Source organism: Ovis aries, chromosome X, assembly GCF_016772045.2.
Source record: "Ovis aries strain OAR_USU_Benz2616 breed Rambouillet chromosome X, ARS-UI_Ramb_v3.0, whole genome shotgun sequence".
In the NCBI taxonomy this organism is placed as follows: Eukaryota; Metazoa; Chordata; class Mammalia; order Artiodactyla; family Bovidae; genus Ovis; species Ovis aries.
In genome coordinates, this window is record NC_056080.1 from 96,555,790 (window position 1) to 96,577,919 (window position 22,130).

Consider the following 22,130-nt stretch of genomic DNA (forward strand, 5'->3'; position numbering starts at 1 on the left):
TATGTTGAGTCGTCTTTCCAAAGAGTTCACTGAAAAGCAAAAAAAAACCCAGCATCATCAAATAACTGAGGGCTTATTAACTGCTTCCAGCTTGAAAACAGCATACCTTGCAAGTCACAGTGGCCTGGCCAGGGGCCAGATGCCTTTGTGGCATTGTCTGAATAGTTTCCCAGGTTGTTCCTGGTTGCTTTTCTGTCTTTAAATAAAGTCAGTAAACTTCATTGGAGACAGAGATAATCTTTGAAGCTAAGGTATACCAAAGATCCCGTTTAAATATATCAGTTTGTACAAAGAAAAGCAACCAGAACCTACTTAAGACTTTCTGGTAAACACACTAAAACCCTGGCTTCTAGGCTGGGCTTTTCCAATAGCTTTGTGGCTTGTCAATTCCCCTTCCTGAGCATTATTTTCCTTATGTTTTAAGACAAAGGGGTTGCATTAAGTTATCTCTAAAGAATTTCTGTTTGCAATGACTTGGAAGAGTGTAGTGTTTGTGATACTACTAAATACTTGGGTAGGTATTTTATGTAGCCAATATTATATGAAGTAAAATGAGAAAATAAGAAATTGAGTTTCTAAACAGAAAGAATAAATGATTGTTAACTTCTTTAATTAAAAATGCATTTAAGACATATATTACACTGGAATTAGTTTTGCTGAAGCAGAAGCTCCAGTATCTTGGTCATCTGATGCGAATAGTCGACTCATTGGAAAAGTCCCTGCTGCTGGGAACAATTGAGGGCAGAAGGAGAAGAGGGTGTCAGAGAATGAGATGGCTGGATGGCATCACTGATGCAATGAACATGAACTTGGACAAACTTTGGGAGATGGTGAGGGACAGGGAGGCCTGGCATGTTGCAGTCCATGGGGTTGCAAAGAGTCAGACATGACAGGGCGACTGAACAACCATGACAAACGTTTTCATTTGATCACAGATGGTTTGCTACAGATCAATGCATTATGATTGAAATGGGAACACTATATTTCTGTGAACATGGGTAACGTAGACCAGGTCACTGGCTTTAGATATAAATTTTCTTCCCTTCCTATGACTGTCCCCACTCGTGACCATGGCCTTGATCCTGAGAATTGCTGAGAAGCCTGGAGGAGAATGAGGGTGGTTTACTGCCAATCCAGGACTGTTACTGGGAAACCAATCCTGGATGTAGGCTTGCCCACCTAATGGTTAGTCAATAAACACCTTGTATAATGGGAACAAAGTCTTCTATAAATTGTGCTCTTAACTATCATACCACCAGTAGAGTCACTTATTGTCACTCTGTGTCTGAGTATGCCACCTGTCAGTGTCTGCATGTCTGTGGGTGTGTGAATTTGCATGTGTGCACTTCTCTCATCCAACTCTCTACCACTCTTGTGGGACTTTGGAATTCTGAGTAGGTGGCCTGTGCGATCAAGGTCAAGGGCACTGGCTATGTGGGTGTTATTTCCCAGCAGAGGCCTACTCCTTGGCTGCTACTGTCATGGGGCTAATGGCCTTTCTCAATACATGGGTCCTGCAGTTCAAAAATCAACCATGAGCTACTTTTACCATCTTACCTGTCCGAAAGAGTCATACTGAAGCTCTGAAAATGGAAGAGGTTTGGTGTAAATCTATTGTCTGCCTAATCACTGGAGTCTTTCGTGCAACCTTCAAGATTGGATAACATTATTGAGAAGAAGAGCAGGAATCACTGAATAAATGTGGACAAGTAGTTTTTGAACAAAGGCAAGAGTGGTTTTCAGAGGCTGGAATGGTGTGTAAGAACGACTGCAATAGAAGTGGGGAAATAGCAGAAATCCTAGGATTAAGCCAGGGGAAGGTAGATTCCATTCTTTTTTTCCTGTTTCGATGAGCTGACTTCTTTGCAAGTCTCCTCTCCCCTTTCTAGAGTTTGTGCCCTTTGGACACATTGTCTCCTCATCCTTTTTTTAAGGTAGTAGAATTAAGGTACCCACCTGCCTTAGTGCTGGGGTCTTATGGGAAGTTCCCTGTCACTCCTGCTGTTGTCAATTGCACATACAGTCACTGTTCTACCTGAAGGAGTCCTAGAAATAAATTAATACAATAGTTTTAATCTTTCATCAAAATGAATTTACATTCAAAGATTTGTAGACTGAAATGAGGTGTTTCCTGTAGATTGCCACTTCTGCTTAAAAAGTTCAAAAAGATTTTTAGGTCTTGTGTCAAAATGACACCAAGGTATGCTGATAGATTTGATATTTTTTTCTGTTTTTTCCTGAATTGATTTATGTTTGGGGTATTTGAGTAGAGACAGCCTGGATGCAAAGCTAAGCCATTAACTCCCAGATGTTCACAATTTCCAAGGAAATGTTCTTTGCCTGCGGTCATTACTCAGATGGCTCCTTAAATGCTAGCATCTTGGCATCTTTTTCACTTGCTAAATTCAATTTGAAGAAAGAATAGGAGAGAGAGAATTTTGTGGAAAGCAATTATGTTGCACTTTTGTGACTTTCCTGCTTTCCTCATGATGATGAATTTGGGGTCTGGTTCTTATATCAGTCAGCAGGGCTCTTTCACTAGAATTTTGTTGTATGTTACAGATACTAGCTGTATCTAATTAAACAATAATGATGGAAGTACAAGGCTTTTTGTGGGAATTAATGACCAGCTGGGTAAAGCTGATGGCTGGAGAGTCAGCCAAAAGCTATTGTGCCATTAATCTCCAGAGATGCCCATTTGTGATGTCATTTTGGTATCGAAAAATGAAAATGGAAAACAATTTACTGGTGTTTATCATGTACTTCTGAATAAGCTCTCTATGTATTATCCAAAAGTTATTCTTTTCTTTTTAATCCTCCAATTCTCTTCTGATCTTAAAATGTGTTTCTTATATACCGTGCATGAAAATGGGATTTCTCAGCTTCTGTATAATCATGGGTGGTGGGTTTTTTTGTTTGTTTGTTTGTTTTTTTCAGTTCTAAGTTTGGGAGGTTTTCCTTAAATATTTTGTATGGTCAAACTAGAAATTACCTTCATCTGTGATGCTAGAATTTGATACATGTATATATTATCATAACTATCTGCTCATGGCAGGAAATGGTTGCTAATGGTCTGAATAGCAGCTGTTGCTACCAAAGATGTGCATTCAGCAACCAGATTCTAAGAAGTTGCCGTCACATTCCTAGTAGATGAAGGGAACTCTCTTTCAGAAAAGGCTGTGGTGGTCTGTCTATATAATATTTTTGATTACTACTGTTGAGCACTAGAGGAAAATAGAAAGAGAAGTGACTAAAATATTCATCACCTTCTTGCATAATTTAATGAATTATAAAGGAAGGCAACAATTCCACACACAGCCAATCTATCAGGAACTTGTTCTCAACTCATAATACTAATTTCCAGGTTATGTTGGTTTTCATGCCGTTTTCATTCCAATGTGAAAAAAGGTTCTAAAAGTCTGTTAAGATCCTAGCCAGTGAGCTGAGAATGTTGTGCCAAATGTGGAACACGAGATCCCATCCAATCTCAGCCATAAGCTGGTGATATTTTACAAGCATCATAGCCTTGTTCTCCCCATAGGAAGTTTGCAGTTGGTACCCAGTCTTTCTCAAGGCATGTTAAGAGTATGCATTTGAGGGAGTAGGATGAGTCAGTGCATTGTTAATCATAACTTTAGGGGTACTGACTCACTCCTGGTAAAATGGGATGACCTCACTGGGAAGGTGTGAAAAAAAAAAATCCATTCTGAGGTCAATGCCCTGTTTCTGCAGACCCAGATCAAATTTGCACACTCTTTGGTAGGTAGTTATCAGGAAAAATAATGTTGCAGTGGACCAGGTGAAAGCAGACACCTTGTTTTAGCAGGGAATGAACACTAGACAATCACAGTATTCCTTAGGAAAATGCACAAAGGGCCTAGAAATCTGAGAGGGGCCTCATATCTGAGGCCAAAAGTGAATCAGGCCCTGCAGTGCCACAATTCAAGGTAGGTCTTTGATCCAGTGTTGATCAAAGTTGCTCTTGACTGGAATGTGGTCACTTCATTAGGGGATTTTGAATATGTGAAGGTTACTTGTCACGGCCCCAGTTCTCTTTGGGAAACACAAAGTGAATTCTTTTGTCCAACTCTGTACATAGTGCATGAAAGCCAGGCCCTCACCAGGAGCAGACCCAGGAAGAAAATGCAAACGAATACACTGAAAATTTTGTGGAAATTAGCCGTTTTTGCCTGTAAATATTTATATTGTACCTCAAGTTGAAACATGTCGCTTTCCACAGTGTTTATTTAGATACAATATGGTTATTGGTATTAACATGTTTTATTGCTCATCCGGGACAATCTAACCCTTAAATGCTCAGTATATTGTGATGGCCACAAAGTTCATCTGGGTTTTTCTCACCTTTGGCTGGAAAAAATCCGAGTGAACATTTTGGCCAACTCAGTACTCGCTATCAAGGTATGTATAGATGAGTAAACTATTCATATTAGCAAAGTAAGCCCCTCAAAAGAAAACCCCCAATGCAATGCAATGCTTTTCTTGGAAACTTTTCTTGGGACTGTTGTTTCTATAGTCTCCCCCGGGAGTAGAGTTGATGTAAGACGTTTCCCTACTTTCCTAAAGCTCTAACTTGAGTTCATTTTGTTATGTGGTGACCACAGTTCTGGATGACGCCCCCCCTGGCACACAGGAATACATTATGTTACGGCAAGATTCCATCCAATCTGCGGAATTAAAGAAAAAAGAGTCCCCCTTTCGTGCTAAGTGTCACGAAATCTTCTGCTGCCCGCTGAAGCAAGTCCATCACAAAGAACACACAGAGCCCGAAGGTTTGTGCACGACGGACGCGTGTCTTGCTTGTTTCCTCTCATTCTTCTTTCTTTCTCTTTCTTTCTGACTGTGCATTGCCTCTGGTGTGCTGTGTGTTGTGCGGCTCCTGACATCGTTCCGAGGCCCCGTAAGCTCGCCAGTGAGTGTCTTATGCAGCCTCAGATGGGACGCTGTATAATACAGTCAGCTCTGGCCCCGCGCGCAGCATCTTCCTGCTTCTCGCAGCTGACACGTGTTCAGCTGGTGTCATGACACTGCCCCGTTTTGGCTGCTAAAGTTGCTTGCTACCGTAGCCAACATCTGGCCGAGTCTGGTCCCATCACCTCGCCTTCCTGAAGCAGCAGTCGGCTGAGGAATGGCCCTTCCAAAATGAAATCATCAGACAATGGTTCCAAATTTTCTCCCTCTTCTCCACTCCATAAAGCCTTCTTTCTGCCTTGTGTTCGAAGAATGCTCATGGTCTACTCAGTTGGCTGAAGCAGGCCCAGATTCCCCTGTCATGCACGCCTGGTGCGCTTTGCCATAGTGAAATGCATGCCTCAAGGAAACGATGAGTAGTTTGTTTTTCTTTGCAGCTCAAGTACAGGTTTGGAAAACTCTACTCGCTGGTACTTAAACTGAGGTTAATAAGGTATTCATCGCAATCCATACTACAAATGTATCTCAAAAGATCCTCCTCTCTCCAGAAAGCGTATGCATTCATTTTTCCCCGAAATTTTTGGCGTATATCAAATAGGATCAGTTTTCACATCACCAAATGTGGTAAACTTTTTGCCATCTGTGTATGTTTTGATTTCCAAAATGACAATGGAGAGGTATACTGTGTATGCTAATTAAGTACTTATTGTATAACAACTTGAGCTCCCTCCCAGATCAAATGCCATCCATGCAGTTTAGCAATGAATGATGTCAGAGGTGACAGAATTCAACCAGTCCTTTGGCAGTCGGTATACACTTTTGCATAACTGTTTCTGGTACGATTTCTAGAAGTGCCCTTGTTCTTATTTCAAGTTGCCCTTTTGACAACGTTATGGGGTCTCCAGTACAACTGTCTTTCTGGTGCACAGGTCTGTTCAAATTTTGGTGTTTGGGGAAATTATTCCCAATTGACTCCAATCTATAGTTTTGGAAGCAGATTTTCACATCTCAAAGTCTCCCCCTTTTCCGCCCTTCCACGCAGAGCTTCAAATGTTCTTTGGCAGAAAATGACAAGTGTACATTTTCTATGCTTAACTCTATTTGACCTATAGAATATAGCATTTGTATTTGTTTTCTACTTCATACTTTTGTATGCAAGCTGTCCACTTTGCATAGGAGTTCTGATGTGAACAGTTATTCATCTGGAGATATAAATGATGGCCCTTTACAGTGAGTAAGACAAAATTTTGGTGGTTTTGTAGAGAAGAAACTAACTTGATTTCATGCTTCACTGAAACAAAAAATTTCAGCCAGTGATAGTTACTTTATTATATATGATGCATTCCAATATTTTCTTTCTTTTCTCTCAAATGATGTTTGTGTGCAGTATATATATTTGCATGCACACAACAGTACCTGTATTATAGAATATACTATTTCTTATATAATTATATTCTTACAGATGTGTGTGTCTGTATTAACAGATGCTATACTTTTTTTTTCTACTTGTACATTGTCCTGAAACACAAAGATTGGTTTGAGTAAGTATAATAAGCCATTTAAGGAGCAGTTGGTTAAATTCAGTCAATAATTTGGTTAGAAATTTACTTCAAATTGTTTTAACAATTCTCAGATTCAAAAAAAAAAAGACAGTTGGATAACTAAAAAAAGACACATCCATTCTCTTATTACATATAGTTTAGACAGGATCTATTAGTTTTCAAAATATCTGGAGTGTATCATGAATACTGTTATGAACATTTTCAAATATGAAGAATTCTTTAGAGAATGGGTATCTGTTAAGCTCTTTTATACAAGGTTTGGATACTTTTTATTCTGGCTGTCCTTGTGTTAAATGTGGCTTTCATCCTTTCTCTTATGTGCTTTGATGATGGGCATTGTCTTCTTTCAGATTGAAGAGTTTCCTTAGTCTTGCCGTCCTGCCAGGTCCTCTGGAATAGTGAAGCTAATACTTCCCTCTTGATTTGTAAGAATTATTTATAAATAGTATTAGACACATGAGAGGTTTTCTGGGATGACATTGTGATACTATTTACAATTTTACTTCATCGCCTTTAAACAAGGACTCTGGAGCTAATGGTGATCCCAAACATTGCAATGAATATACTTGATCTCTGTACAAATTAACAGGATCCCGAAGACCTTAGATGGGGGTGAAAGAAAACATGCCATGGAAGAGACCTTGGATAAATAAGGAAACAATGCTATGAAATTAACATGCTTACTTCATGTGGGATCTCGAAGGCCAGAAACTCGTTATTGCTGGGAGGTGAAGTAACTGTGGGTTTAGAAGGGTTCAGTGGTCATTCTGGCTACCTGGAAGACTTTCGCAAGACTGATTCTTAAATGTTGTCAGGTCCTGTCTTCAGTTCTCTCTTCCAGTTGCTATAACATTTTATTATAATGAGTATAAATAAGAGATCTCTTTATTAAAAATGGATAGAATCTCGGTTCTAAACTATGTCCATACCTTGAAACATTATATTCTCCTGTGAGGCATTTTGAAGAGATAGGTCCTTTCATGGCCTCTCTTCCAAAGCATAAAACATTAATTGACCTTGACTGTGGATGCCCACCATTTCCACTGCAGGTGAAGGCGGTGGGCAGCATGGTTAGCCTGATTGATCTGTGCAATGCCAAGCTGCTCGTGTGACCTCTTCTAACGAGATTGTGTGTGTGTATAGCCCTCAAGTAAAGAATGAAACCTTCATGGAAATTTGACCAGGGTGATGGTGGGGGGTGGTGGTGGTGGTAGAATATAAATTAGAGTTGGGAAAGTCTTACAAATGATTAAATTAGGTCAAAGAGGTTTATATATATTATGATAAAGCTGGAATTAGTTTTCTGCTTCTTTACTGAATTGATAAAATCTGTCAACTATTTTTGCATTATTATAGACAAAGTCTTGGTGTTTCTTTTGGTTGGTGATGTTTTTGTAAAGGCCAAGTTATTTCCATAATTTATAATCACCTGAGATTTGGTACAGATAGCAATTGTTCACCACCGTCTGTCTTTTGAAAGACATTTTTTGCATTGTTTCCAGGACCTTCAGAATTCATGTAAAATAATACACAGAAGGCCTGAAATACCTCATTGGCTTTTCAGGATATCCTTAGGACAGATTACACTTTGCCAGAAACAGGTTTCTATTTCTGAACAGCCCATTCCAAAATAAATGCTTTAGTCTGTTTCCAAATACTTGTGATTTTCAGTGATGTGATTATTTCCATAAAAACCACTTATGATGTAATCTTATACTGGAATTTGGCTGAAGAAGCACACACAAGTGTTTGAGAGTCTAATTTTGGCCCAGGACCAGCTATGGTCTTTGTTTTAAGAAAGCCACTTGGAGAGCTGAGATGTTTACCAAAATCTTTTTCTTACTGCCCCAGAAGCCTTTTGGCAAAAGAAAGTATAATCATTACAGCTTTATTCTTTCCCTCATTTTTTCTTTCCTTGTCATGTCTGCCCCAATAAAATCACTGATTTAGAGTAACTTCTGAATGCCTATCTATTACCAATATAGCTGTTGCTTTACTGATGCTTGAAGATTGTTCAGAAGAATCACATCAAGGTATACGGGCTTACAAGTAGATAATGTTGAAAATCTGCAGAGAGAAATAAATCGCAGATTACCTGCATGTACTTGTGGGATTGAAAATCTGATTACAGTAGCAAATTTGAAGGAATTCACACAACATAGGAAAATATCACAAAGTTCAATGATTTGTCACCATCTTAATCAAATGTCTGGCCTCCTTCCTACGTTCCTATTTTCATGTGAATTTTTTTTAAAAGTTATATAAATATATATATATTCCATTCCCCTTAGGACATCTGTAACCTTTTTATTCAGAGAGGCATCCAAGCACAGTGACTTTGGTTGGAGGAGAAGAAAGTCTATGCTCTAGACCAGTGATGAAGTATGGCAGCTTTCACCAACCAAAAGAAAGCAAAATTATGTGCCAAATGTTAAGGGGGCATATTTGTAACAAGTACAATGTCTGTTACTCTGACAATGCCTTGGTTTCCTTATCCCAGAGAGAGAATATGTCACCATAAATATCATTCTTGCCTAAATGGTAGGAGAGAAAGGAGGTAGAAGAATATTTAGGAACGTGTCAAGAGAATTGTTTTTATTTTCATCCTCACCTTTTCTTCAACTCTGATGTCTCCTGTTGTGTGTCTTCCTCATATTCCTACTAATTTGCCTTTTGAGAAGAATGGGTCTAATACTATTTGAATTCATAGTTCAATAAAACTAAATCACCTCTGATGTTTGATATTGGAAAATGTCTTGACTGGCAGAAACTGTATAATTGGGTTCAATATCTGTCCCCTTGAATGTAAGAATTTAGGGCTATTCCTATTTGATTAGAAAAACATGGGGCCATATGTTTGTGTGACTCTGAAGCAATAAAAGATTTTATTCTGAATCTTTAAATTTCAAAATAACTGATTTGGGGGGCCACTTTTCCTTTGATTTATGATGTGAAGGATGACAAAACAACTCAGAGAGGTTTCTTTGCTCATTGAAGCCAATGGCAGCTTAATTGCAGAGTCACAAGAAAAGTTAAAATATTGTTCCATATCAAAATCAAATTAAAAGCCCCAAATTTGAAAGCATTGTTGTTTAGTAATGACTAAACATTATCTTCTCCCCATATACTGATCAAGTGTATTTCTCTTGGTTGCTTGTCAGCTACTTCTTAGAAGACAACTTGTTATCTCCTAACAAGATTGGGAAGCTAGTAATGGCACTGAAACACAGTCTCTCTTCTCTCCTATTTCCCCTCCTTATCGCAGCAAGCACAGCATTTAGTCATGTTTGGGGGATAGTTTCTACTCTCTGGAAAACTCATAATTTGATCAAGGAAGTATACATAATAGCCAATAATTCAATTTCAGGTCAGGATGGGCATTTATTACTCTCTTATTAGATGCATGCATCTCAACTCAGTCTCCAGGCTGGCTTTGCTGGTAGAAACGAACAACCACTCATTCTTTGATGATTCACTTTTTAAAGCAACAGACCTCTCTTCTCCCTCGAGCCTCGGTGTTCCCATCGAGGCGGTGGTGAGCGTTCCTAAGAAGTAATCTCTCCTTTAGGACTCTCTTGACTGAGGTTTTCCTCATTTAACACTGGAGGCAGATATTTCTCCTTTGTGAAGCCAACACAGATGGTCCACTTTAAGTATTTATATTTAAAGGAACACTGCCCTGGGAACATGCCCAGAAAGGTCTACTGGATGAACAATGGTGGTGATTTTGATTTTAAAACAAAGTCAAAATCTAGATGCTGATCCTTGAAAAAAATCTGGAAGGCCTCCATCCATACAGCACTGCCCCCTTTAAAGCTGTTCCATCAAGGTTTGTGTTGCTAGCATACTTCTGATGCTCTGATGTCTCAGCAACACCTTTCGGGTTTTTCCTTTCCATAGTCAGTTAATAAACCACTTAAGCAAATCTGCCTTTCTGACCTGGCATGGTATGACTGTAGGTAGACTGTGGTCCACCCCCAGAAAGGAATAGCCTGGATGACTTTGAGCTGTTTCACCAAGTCAAGCCCAACCCTAAGGTCTAGGGGTCCGCCTTTGCAGAGTTGCACCACATGGGCTGCTGTGTCAGCTCCAATTTTCACTCTTTTGTTTTAAATGATAACTTGCTTGCCTGGTTGAAGAGAATGTAGAATTAACTATACTCTCTTACGCAGGTTCTTAAAAAATAACCGCATCACTATTTTCCAAATTATGTTTTATGAACTACAAATCATACGGCTTTGTGAAAAGAAAGATTCTGTGATCCCATACGTGTTTCTTCAATTTCATATCACTCAGAGAGTCATCCTGCATAGGAGAGTAATTTGTCTCACTTTGGGCAGTTAAGTGGTAAACCGCATCTTTCAGGTACCAGACCATTTTTGTTCGTAATACATAGTAACATCCTAAAAGTATGCTTTGGGAAATGCCTTGCTGGCCCCACTAAGCAGTGTGTTCCCATCAAAGCTCAGCTTTGACAAGTAACACACTTTTAAAGATGAATGCCATTCCCTTTTTCTCTGACCCCCACCTGCTCTCTTTAGGAAAGTGCTACTCCAAGTGTGGTCCATGGTTCAGGACTGGGTCTGAAATTGTTTGTTACTAGTTAGTGGTAAGATGAGGAGCTTGTGCCAGAATGTAAGTCAATGCACTGTTTGTTTTATCAAGAAAGTATTGCTGTCTTTCTGCTTGTAAATCAATGAAGTTAGAGCACTCCTTCACATCCTGCACAAAAATAAAAGCAAAATGGCTTAAAAACTTAAATATAAGACATGACACCATAAAGTTCCCAGTTTGGAACATAGGCAAAACATTCCGACATAAATTGTAGTAATGTTTTCTTGAGTCAGTCTGCCAAGGCAGTAGATATAAAAGCAAAAATAAACGGGGAACCTAATCGAAATGGCAACCTACTCCAGTGTTCTTGCCTGGAGAATCCCAGGGTTGGGGGAGCCTCGTGGGCTGCCGTCTATTGGGTCACACAGAGTCAGACACGACTGAAGCGACTTAGCAGCAGCAGTGGCAGCAATCAAACTTAGAAGCCTTTGCATAGCAAAGGAAACCATAAACAAAGTAAAAACGTAACCTAAAGGCTGGGAGAAATTATTTGCAAACAATGCAACTTACAAGGGCTGGATAAAGAAGATGTGGTATATATGTATACAATAGAATACTGCTCAGCCATAAAAAGGAATGAAAACGTGCCATTTGCAGCAGCTTAGATGCACCTAGGAGAAGGCAATGGCACCCCACTCAGTACTCTTGCCTGGAAAATCCCATGGATGGAGGAGCCTGGTGGGCTGCAGTCTATAGGGTCGCTAAGAGTCGGACACGACTGAGCGACTTCACTTTCACTTTTCACTTTCATGCATTGGAGAAGGAGATGGCAACCCACTCCAGTGTTCTTGCCTGGAGAATCCCAGGGACGGGGGAGCCTGGTGGGCTGCCGTCCATGGGGTCGCACAGAGTCGGACACGACTAAAGCGACTTAGCAGCAGCAGCAGCAGAGATTATCATCCTAAGTGGAGGAAGTCAGAAAAAGACAGATATCGTATGATATCACTTATATGTGGAATCTAAATTGTGATGCAAGTGAGCGTATGTACAAAACAGAAATGGACCCATAGACATAGAAAACAAATTTAAGGTTACTAAAGGGGAAGGATGGGGTGGGATAAATTAGGACTTTGGGATTTGTAGCTGCAAACTATTATATATAGAATGGATAAAAATCAAGATCCTACTGTTTAGCACAAGGAACTATATTAAATATCTTGCAATAAATCATAATGGAAAGAATATGAAAAAGTATATGTGTATATAGGTGTGTGTATTTACATGCATGCATGCGTGCCCAGTCATGTCCACTTCTTTGCGACCCCATGGACTGTAGCCTGCCAGACTCCTCTGTCCATGGAATTTTCCAGGCAAGAATACTAGAGTAGGTTGCCATTTCCTCGTCCAGGAGATCTTCCGGACCCAGGGATCGAATCCGCAACTCCTGCACTGGCAAGCAGACTCTTTATTACTGAGTCACCTGGGAAGCCCATGTATATACATACATACATACGTATACATATATATACATACATATATATTTATAAAACTGAGTCACTTTCTTGTACATCAGAAACTAACACAACATTGTAAATCAACTATACATCAACTGAAGAAAGTATTGTTATCTTGCTGTGAAAAATAGTGTCAGCTGAACTAAACAAAAAAATGTGCCTAATGACAAGTTCATGGGTCTGCACTAAGGCTGTGGACCCTACTTTCAGTAACATTGCTTAGATTATTTCAGTGATTCTCAACCTTGACTCCACCCTTGAATTATCTGAGGACCTTTTAAATAATAGTGATGTCCGAACCCAACATCAGACCAAAATCAAGTAACTAAACAATAACTTGTCCAAATGAAAACCCTGCAAGGTCTCTTGTGGCTGATTCTTGGTGTGTGTGTGTGTGTGTGTGTGTGTGTGTGTGTGTGTGTGTGTGTTTTGGAAAAGTTCCTAGGTGATTCTAATGTACTAGCAGGGTTGGACTCACTCCGTCAGAACAGAATTGCCTCGGCATAGGTCATTTGTATGATGTCAGTTGTCAATTCACAATTCTTATCATGCTAGTTGCGTGAGCCTGTTGAGGTGCCCTGTGATTAGAGGGCACGCTGAACAGGCAGCACTTATATGACCTTTAGAGCTTGTGGCCATGTAAGGCATCTGTCCTTCTTACTACACACACACACACTCTCTCTCTCTCACACACACACACACTCTTACCTTTTTGAAGTTCTCTTGCCTCTGCTTCTCTGAGCTTTTAGAAATATAATCCAGCTTTTCCATAGGAGCGTGGTAACCTGCCACCTTGTGACCAACATCCTTTTTTGCAAGTAGTGGTGGAAATACTTGTTCTGCTCTCTGTGATGCAGCTTGCAAATGTGGGAGGAAGAGTTTCTTGGGACCTCCTGTGATCGCACTTAAAGAAGAAAATGGAGAATTAGCAGAGCATATCACCGTGCCAGAAAAGGTCATCTACGTGCTTCTTGACTTGCTTCCTGCTGCTCTAGGGTAAGATTGCAGAAGTGGATACCAGCTGCTCCTGATCTGGGTATCTCTCCCCCAGGCTGTCATCACTGGGGCATTACCCTTTCATTATCTAAACATCATCGCCAGCTCCCTCGGCATAATGTTATTACAGCAGCGTGTACGTGAAGAATGACTTTGCCATGATTGGGAGACTTTCAGTGTTATCTGTGTTTATCAATCATTCCTAGCACTCTTAAGTTGCATTCATTCAGGTATTCATTTGTTATACGCTACAGTATTTCTCCGTGTGCTTGATATGCAGCTTAGATAATGCCCATGGGAAAGTGTGGAACAAGAGATATTACAGCCTGCATTTTATCAAACACTTACCCTTGTCTTGCCTCGCAGCCAATATCCACACTCACTCCAACACATCAAAATCACATGTTCACTTCCACTCATGTGCTAGCCTATTGCTACTTAGGAGCCCTGGCTATTTTAAGATGTATATTTTCAGGACAGCTCCAGGTCAACCTTCAAGCATATCCAGCTTTGGAAGCAACTAGTATACATTGTCTGGAAAACCGGATCTCCACGGAGGAAGACAAAGAGAGCCCAGTTTCACTGAGTTCACATGCACACGCAGCAAGCACTGTGCAAAGGCCCTGGGAGGTAGGATCACAAAAGCTTTGTAAGGTAGGGGCTGCTCCCAACCTTTCACAGATGAGCAAACTAAAATATGGGAATGCTAATTCACTTCTCCAACGAATGACTGGACTTGATTTGAGTGATTTTTCTGGCCTCCAAAGCCCATGTCCTTTATCTTCCATGACTTCTCCGTATGCTCAGCTTTACCCTATACGTGAGTTTGCTGTCTAAAAGCAGTTTAATTGCTGAAACATGTTAGTTTTAAAGGGAAAAATGTTGTCTGCACTCCATTCTCAGCTTTGCTATTGCAGGACATTGTCACAGGCGGAAGGGACTTGGGAGGTACTGGTTAATCCTGGGGCCTAGAGTTAGGTGGTGGAGAAGGCAATGGCAACCCACTCCAGTACTCTTGCCTGGAGAACCCCGGGGATGGGGAAGCCTGGTGGGCTGCCATCTGTGGGGTTGTACGGAGTCAGACATAACTGAAGCACCTTAGCAGTAGCAGCAGAGTTAGGTGGAATGGGGCACCCAGAAGAAGGAAGTGAAATGACCCTCACCGTCAAGGAGGTGATGACCTGTCCAGGACACGCAAAGGCAGAGTGGAGTGATTATGAAAACTACATTCCATCTGAGTGCAATAGAAGGGTCCCTTAATAAATAACAGAAACTGGTCACTTGCCTCATCTTCTTTCATTATGCCAGAGGATGCTCATCACCTATAATAGCATAAATGAAGAAAGGTCATTTCTAATGATTAAAAAGCAGATTCTATTGCTTAATTTTTTTCTCAGTTCATTAAAATTCCACCCTGAATAGGAATGTTATTAAGACCTGCTCTGACTATTTCCCCTTTTCTATTGGATTAGATTTTACCCAGAGGTTTACAAATTAGCCATGAGTTCTCTCTCATTACTTGTTGGAACCCTACTCTATGCTGCTGCTGCTGCTGCTGCTAAGTCGCTTTAGTCGTGTCCGACTCTGTGCGACCCCATGGACGGCAGCCCACCAGGCTCCCCCGTCCCTGGGATTCTCCAGGCAAGAACACTGGAGTGGGTTGCCATCTCCTTCTCCAATGCATGAAAGTGAAAAGTGAAAGTGAAGTCGCTCAGTTGTGTTCAACTAGTAGCGACCCCATGGACTGCAGCCTACCAGGCTCCAACATCTATGGGATTTTCCAGGCAAGAGTACTGGAGTGGGGTGCCATTGCCTTCTCCGACCCTACTCTATAGTCTATGCTAAATAATAATGAAAGCAGTAACTGACAAATATGCAGAATTTACTATGTGCCAAGTGTTTACCTAACTTTATCTTAAGTCTTTCAAAGGTTCTTAGAAGTATGTAGGAGAGTTTTTTCCCTCTCCTCTTGATGGATGAAGAAACAGAGACGGAGAGACGTGAAATAACCTGTTCAAGGTCACCTGACTGAGACGTGGTAGAGCCAATGCTCCACTGCAGCTTGTCTCACTCCAAAGACTGTGGTCTCCCCAGCACAAGAGAGCATGTCTCGTAATGAGACCGGCCCTAGAAAAAGCTCTCCTTCCGTTCTCCAGTCCCCCAGTATCATGTTATGGGACATGTTGCCAGGTACACTAAGGTCCACAGGCGTGGGCGGACCATTGGTCTGCTGTGAGAAAAATGATGGAATCAAAAGGTAGCTTGTTCTTCAGAGAAAAGATAAACGGTGAGGGTAAACTTCAGCATGTTTACAGGGCAGATTCTCATCATATATGACTGTCGAAATGTTGTACAACCTACAGTGTAAGAACTGCGATTGGCTCACTGTGCTGGTGTGCAGTATTTAGCTACAGGCCAGTTCTTAATCATCTCAGGCCAGTTGACCTTCTACCTTAAAACCTTCGCTCACAAAACAACCTGCTGACCTTAAATCCCTGAATGACACAACCTTCATGACCTACTGAGGACTGACTTAAAGGCACATGAAGAGAAAGTCTTACCCAACTACTTTGGGTCACTGTCAAGAGATTATTCTATGTGAATTTCACAATGAATGAAATTGTATAAAGTAGTCCCCTTCTCTCTGGAAGCATGGAGAAGGAGGTCTCCAGAATTTGTGTGGATTGCTCTGTGCATGACATTCCGTACTGTGCTTTGGTTAGATGCTCAGCTCTCAAAATTTTTAGCATCTTTTCTGTGCCAGGCACTTCAGATTTATTTTTACTAATCTTCCCAACCCATGAGGTAGGCATAAGTCTTGAAGGACACGATGGGGATACTGGTGTGTAGAGATGGGAAATAACTTTTTCAGCATCATTCAGATAATAATGCCTTAATTGGGATTTGAAGCCAAGTCTTTTCATCCCTGAAGCCTGATCTCCTTTACCACACTGTGCTGCCTCAGCTCATCCTATACTGTGATACCTGACTCCTCCTTTTAAGTGTAAGAGCTCAGCATCATATTTTTCTTGTTTTTCTTTTTTGAATTGGCATATGATTGATTTAAAATATTGTGTTAATTTCAGGTGATTCAGTGATATACGTATATTCAATATATTTTTCTGATTGCTTTTCATTATGGCTTATGTCAGGTTATTAAATATAGTTCCCAGTGCTTTATGTGTTTTATATATAGTACTGTGTATATGTTAATCCCAAACTCCTAATTTACTCCTCCCCCTTTGATTACCATAAGTGTGTTTTCTATGTTTATGAGTCTCTTTCTGTTTCATAGATAAGGTTATTTGTATCTTATTTTATATTCCACATGTAAGTGATGTCATATGGTACTTATCTTTATCTGAGTTGCTTAGTATAATCATCTCTAAGGTCCATCCATGTTGAAGAGCTCAGCACCATCTTATCCACTGCTGGTGAGAGATAAGGTTTAGAAAGACTATATTAATCTCTCTCACGTCTCAGCACAGAGTACATACCAATGCATCCATTGGGAGACTTCCCTTGTGGGTTTCCCCATATCCTGTTAGGAACATCGGTATAAGCAGTAGGCAAGGGGTTAAACAGTCATCCCTGAGATTTGTCACATGTTCTTCTCGCTTGTTCCCTAGATGAACAAAGTGCAGGTCTTATGTGTGGTCCTCCACTGGGGCCTTCAATGGAGCAGGAACTGCCTCAGTTTAATTCTCCCAGAGACCCAACATTACCCGCCCAGCTCTGTGGATTCTGCCTCTTCCAAAAACACAGAACCCTGAGACAAGTGAAGCGTGCCTCTTGTGGTCACAAGTAGGCATTCAGAGAAGAGATAAACACACAGACACACAGACACACACACACACACACACACACACACACACACACACATGCACGCACACCACTAGTGAAAATACTATTTGAGGAAAAACACTTACAAGCAAGGAGGTAGTAGAGCTCCCATGGTCCCTCTCTTGGGGCCCTTTCTAGAATACTTCCAGCCCACGAAGCTCAGCCTAGTCACAGCCTTCTATAGGATAATGTGGGCATAAGCAGTCCATTCACACAGGGAGCACATTTATCTCACAGGCTGCCTCAAGCTGTGCACTAAATCTACTTCTTTTCATGTAATGAGGAAGAAATAAAGGGCATTTCAAAAATTAGGGAGTTATAGAAGCTGCCAGCCAATAACTTTTCTGTTTGGTTCCCTCCTCCACCATTTCCCCTCCATAATCCCTTGATTTTTCTCTCTGAGAAGGTAGCATTTTGGATTTATGTTAGAAGATTCATGAACTGATTCAGTCAATTTCTAATTGGCATGCATGGTTAGCTGTTCACTTAGTGGATAATTGGTTAAATATACCCAGAATATTTAGTGGGAGGGAAAAAAAATCCCCAAAGCAAATCAGAATAGTTCGGGAGCCTTTTGTTCTAGGGTAGCATTTTCTTTGGGAGCAGTTATTGGTGTCTTAAAAGAGATCTGTCTCCCTTACCAGTTAGACTCCATTTAAACATACACCCTTTATTTCATACCTAATAAATAGAGCTTTATTATATAGAGATCACAGGCCTAGCACAGTGTCCATCAAGAAATAATAAATATTTATAATTATTCCAATAACGAATTTTGGTACCCTGAGTTCAACCTGCCATTTACCATAATTATAGGCAGCAAATGACTGATGATGCTTTTACTCACTGTTAACAGAATCTGATGTATTCATCAATAGGTATTTATTGTCTTGTACAAACCAGGTACTGTGCCGGTTATTAGGCATACCCCCAACAAGAGGTACAACCTCTGCCCTTGAAGAAGAAAGACTGACATGAATGGCAGATCTTGAACCATCAGTTAGCTCTTGTTTTTTAAGTCACCCTAAAAAATCTTGGCTTGAAACGGAAACAAATTTATTCTTTCTCATGGTCTGTAGTTATTCTTTCTCATGGTCTGTAGCTGGTGAGCCAGGTTCTAGGGTGGACTTGTTTAAGACAACTCAGCTTTCTTCTACCTGTCTTTCGCTGAAGTCCCATGAATCCATTTTTATATGTCATTCATGTAACCCTTATCCTACCCTGGTGGCTCAGATGGTCGAGTCTGCCTGTAATACAGGAGACCTAGGTTCATTCTCTGAGTCAAGAAGATCCCCTGGAGGAAGGCATGGCAACCCACTCCAGTATTCTCATCTGATGAATCCCATGGACAGAGAAGCCCAGCAGACTACAGTCCATGGGCTCCAAAAGAGTCAGACACGACTAAGCAACTATCACTTTCGACCCTTATTGAGCAACATTTCTGTGTTCAAAACACTAGTGGACCTGCATTTAAATTGCTCAGGAATGAGTTATAGGCTGGTGACAGACATTACCAGCCTGTGGGTGGTGTGAAAAGCATCAGACCAGAGGAGATCGTCTTTGGAGGGAGGAGAGGCAGAGAAGGTGATCTGGAAGAGAAAGGACTCCTCAGGAGTGAAAGGAGAAGCAGGAAAAGAAAGTACTAAGGAAGCCAAGGCGGGACTGAGGTTCAGGATATAATTTGTAGAGCTGATTGCAGGAAGGAGATAGTAATTTAATGCAAGCTTCTCATATGTCCCTCATAACATCTGGACTTTGTAGCCCAATTGATTTCAATGTCGAAAAATGTCTCCCCACTTCGCATACCTTATTATACATCCTGGCAATAACTAGCATAAATTATTGAGGCAAGTTTGGTTTGAATGACCCTTGATAGAGGGAGTGATGAGGAATCACAGACTGTCTAAGTGCTAAAGAAAGAGCAGATCTTTGTGAAGACGTCATTGAGTTTTCTTCTCCTCAGCGCATCTCAAGTTTAAGTCTTTGCCAGGAGTGATTTATTCTTTTGTTGTTTGTCCTTTTAAATATAGTTAAGCTTTCTCAATAATTTTTAATAGCCTAAAAATATTGGACTACTGGAAATTCAAATTAAAAGTAAATTACCTCTTGATTTCAGTATTTTCGATCTGACATACTTTGAAGTTGTGTTAATGTGCTACAATCAAGGATGCTGTTACATGAGTTTCCAATAAGGCAAATTTTCTGCCAACTTTACAAACATGTACACTCTTGCTAGACCATGGAAATTGATTCCTTGTCTAATAGTGAAAATCTCTTCTTATATCAGAGCTTGGATATAAAAAGCACAGGTACACAGTTTTTGCAGTGAAGAACTGTTTAGTTGACAATATGATATAGAGTCCATATAATTGAGGTGAGTTTCCATCTAGGATTTACAAATTTACATTGCAAGGAAATGTTAACTTACCGTGCAAAACTGGATGAAAGTTTTCTGTACAAGGTGTCCCCTTGTCCAAGGTCAAATCCCTCTTCCTTAGTGGCCTCAAACAAGTAAAAACGCTTTGTTTTCTCTCAGGATTAGAAAATTTAAAAATAGTTATTTTTTCATAAAGTTGTGCAGAGATTTTGTGGGAAACTTATTTTTAAAGAAATTCTTGTACTTGGATTACCCCTTAAATAAAACTACATTATGCTTTACTCATTTTTAAACTAAGACCAGAAGCTACAGCTGCTAAACTCTTGGCTCAGTACCCTTCTTCCCAAGACAGCAAAATGTCATGGTAGATGAGAATGTATTCATTCACCCACCTGTCATAACATTTTCCCCCTTTGCCTAGCCAGTACTACTCTCCTATGTCTCAATTAGATCTTTGCTGAAACAGTATCCTTCACCTTAAAATGTAGGTTGGGATCTCCGTAGTGGAACATGAAAACTAACCAAGGAGACTGTATATTCCTTTGGCTTGAGAAGCTTTTTGATATCCTGTCATCCTTTCTCACCTGTCTGCTGGCCTCAAGAAAGAGCTTTGAAAAGGAAGAAATAGTATCTCTGCAGGTAGGGGGAAGAGGTTAGATTGAACACAAAATCTGAACTTTGTCTTCTCTCCTGTTGCATTCCATTGCTGCTGGGGGTAGAGGAGTGGACATGGGGAAGATAAGAAATGGACTGGTGTCCCTAGAGTGTCCCCGAGGGGGTGGGGAGGCATTGTCTTTATGTGATGGTTCCTGATTTGTTTGTACATAGAGTTAATCATATCAACCAACACAATCAGATACTTGATAATGAATAACATTGGGTTAAAAATGACACCAAATTAACATGAGAAACATAAGTGAGAACTAAAACCCAGGGAGCATATTTTTTTGTGCTTCTTTCCTGCTGTAAAAATCAGTTTATATATCTTTTTCCCTCACTTCAGTTGGTCAGTTCAAGGCCCCATGTTGGGCTAGACTAAGGTTTCTCAACCTCAGCACTACTGACCATTGAGTCTAGATTATTTGTTGTCAGAGGTTATCCTAAACCTGGTGGGATGAGCAGATGCCTGGACTCTATGCACAAGATAGTAGTAGCAACCCCTCAGATGGCCCCCTGCCCCACTGAGTAGTGATAACAAACAGACATCCTCACACATAGCCACATGTCTCATGAAAGTCATCACCCCGTAACGCACCCCTTGGCTATATAATAACTATGCCAATAAGAAAGCTATGGTCTGAAAGTTACTGTTTCTTTGAGACATTCCTAATGCTTCTGTTTAATCACCACCAGTGTCCTGTTTCCTTGGATTATTAAAGTCATAATTTCAATTTAATCCAAATTCTGCCTCCTAATTCTTCCCTTATCCTTCCAAAAGCTTTTTTTTCCCATTAATTTTATATTTGGGTTTTTCCCATGGTTGGCTTACCAGCTTATAAACACAAGGTTTTTTTTTTCTTTATTATTTTTTTAAAAAACTTATTTTGTATTGGGTATAGCCAATTAACAAACAATGTCGTGATAGTATCAGGTGAACAGCGAAGGGACTCAGCCATACATGTACCTATATCAACTCTTTCCCCAAAGTATAGTTGATACATGATGTTGTATTAGTTTTAGATGTACCACAAAGTGATTCAGTTATACATATTTGTATAAACCTATCCTTTTTTAGATTCTTTTCCATTATAGGTTGTTACTAGATATTCAGTATAGATCCCTGTGCTATATATTATGCCCTTGTTGGTTATCTATTTCATATATGCTGTGCTGTGCTCTGCGTTGTCGTTTAGTCGTGTCCGACCCTTTGTGACCCCATGGACTATAGTCCACCAGGCGTCTTTATCCATGGGGATTTTCCAGGCAAGAATACTGGAGTGGGTTGCCATGCCCTCCTCTAGGGGATCATCCCAACCCAGGGATCGAACCCAGGTCTCCCACATTGCAGGTGGATTCTTTATCATCTGAGCCACCATAGTAGTTTAGATATGTTCATTCTGAACATCTAATTGATCCCTCCCTGCCAAAAGCTTTTTAAGTTATACTTTTGAACTGTTGGAAAAGACTCTTGAGAGTCCCTTGGACTCCAAGGAGATCCAACCAGTCCATCCTAAAGGAAATCAGTCCTGAATATTCATTGGAAGGACTGATGCTGAAGCTGAAACTCCAATACTTTTGCCGCCTGATGCAAAGAAGTGACTCCTTGGAAAAGACCCTGATGCTGGGAAAGATTGAAGGCGGGAGGAAAAGGAGATGACAGAGGATGAGATGGTTAGATGGCATCACTGACTCAAT

General features: G+C 40.4%; 1 protein-coding gene across 3 annotated transcripts in view; it reads left to right on the top strand.

Moving 5' to 3' along the window:
• The window catches only part of FGF13 (fibroblast growth factor 13), a 577,215-nt gene that overhangs the window by 355,946 nt on the left and 199,139 nt on the right, over nucleotides 1-22,130 (top strand). For 2 of the 3 annotated variants that reach the window (XM_027962875.2, XM_042242259.1), the window contains exon 3: nucleotides 4,623-4,790. The exons of the other annotated variant lie outside the window; for it this stretch is intronic. In XM_027962875.2, coding sequence (XP_027818676.1) covers nucleotides 4,623-4,790 — 168 coding nt within the window. The remainder of the gene's footprint in view (nucleotides 1-4,622; nucleotides 4,791-22,130) is intronic. 3 annotated transcript variants of the gene reach the window in all.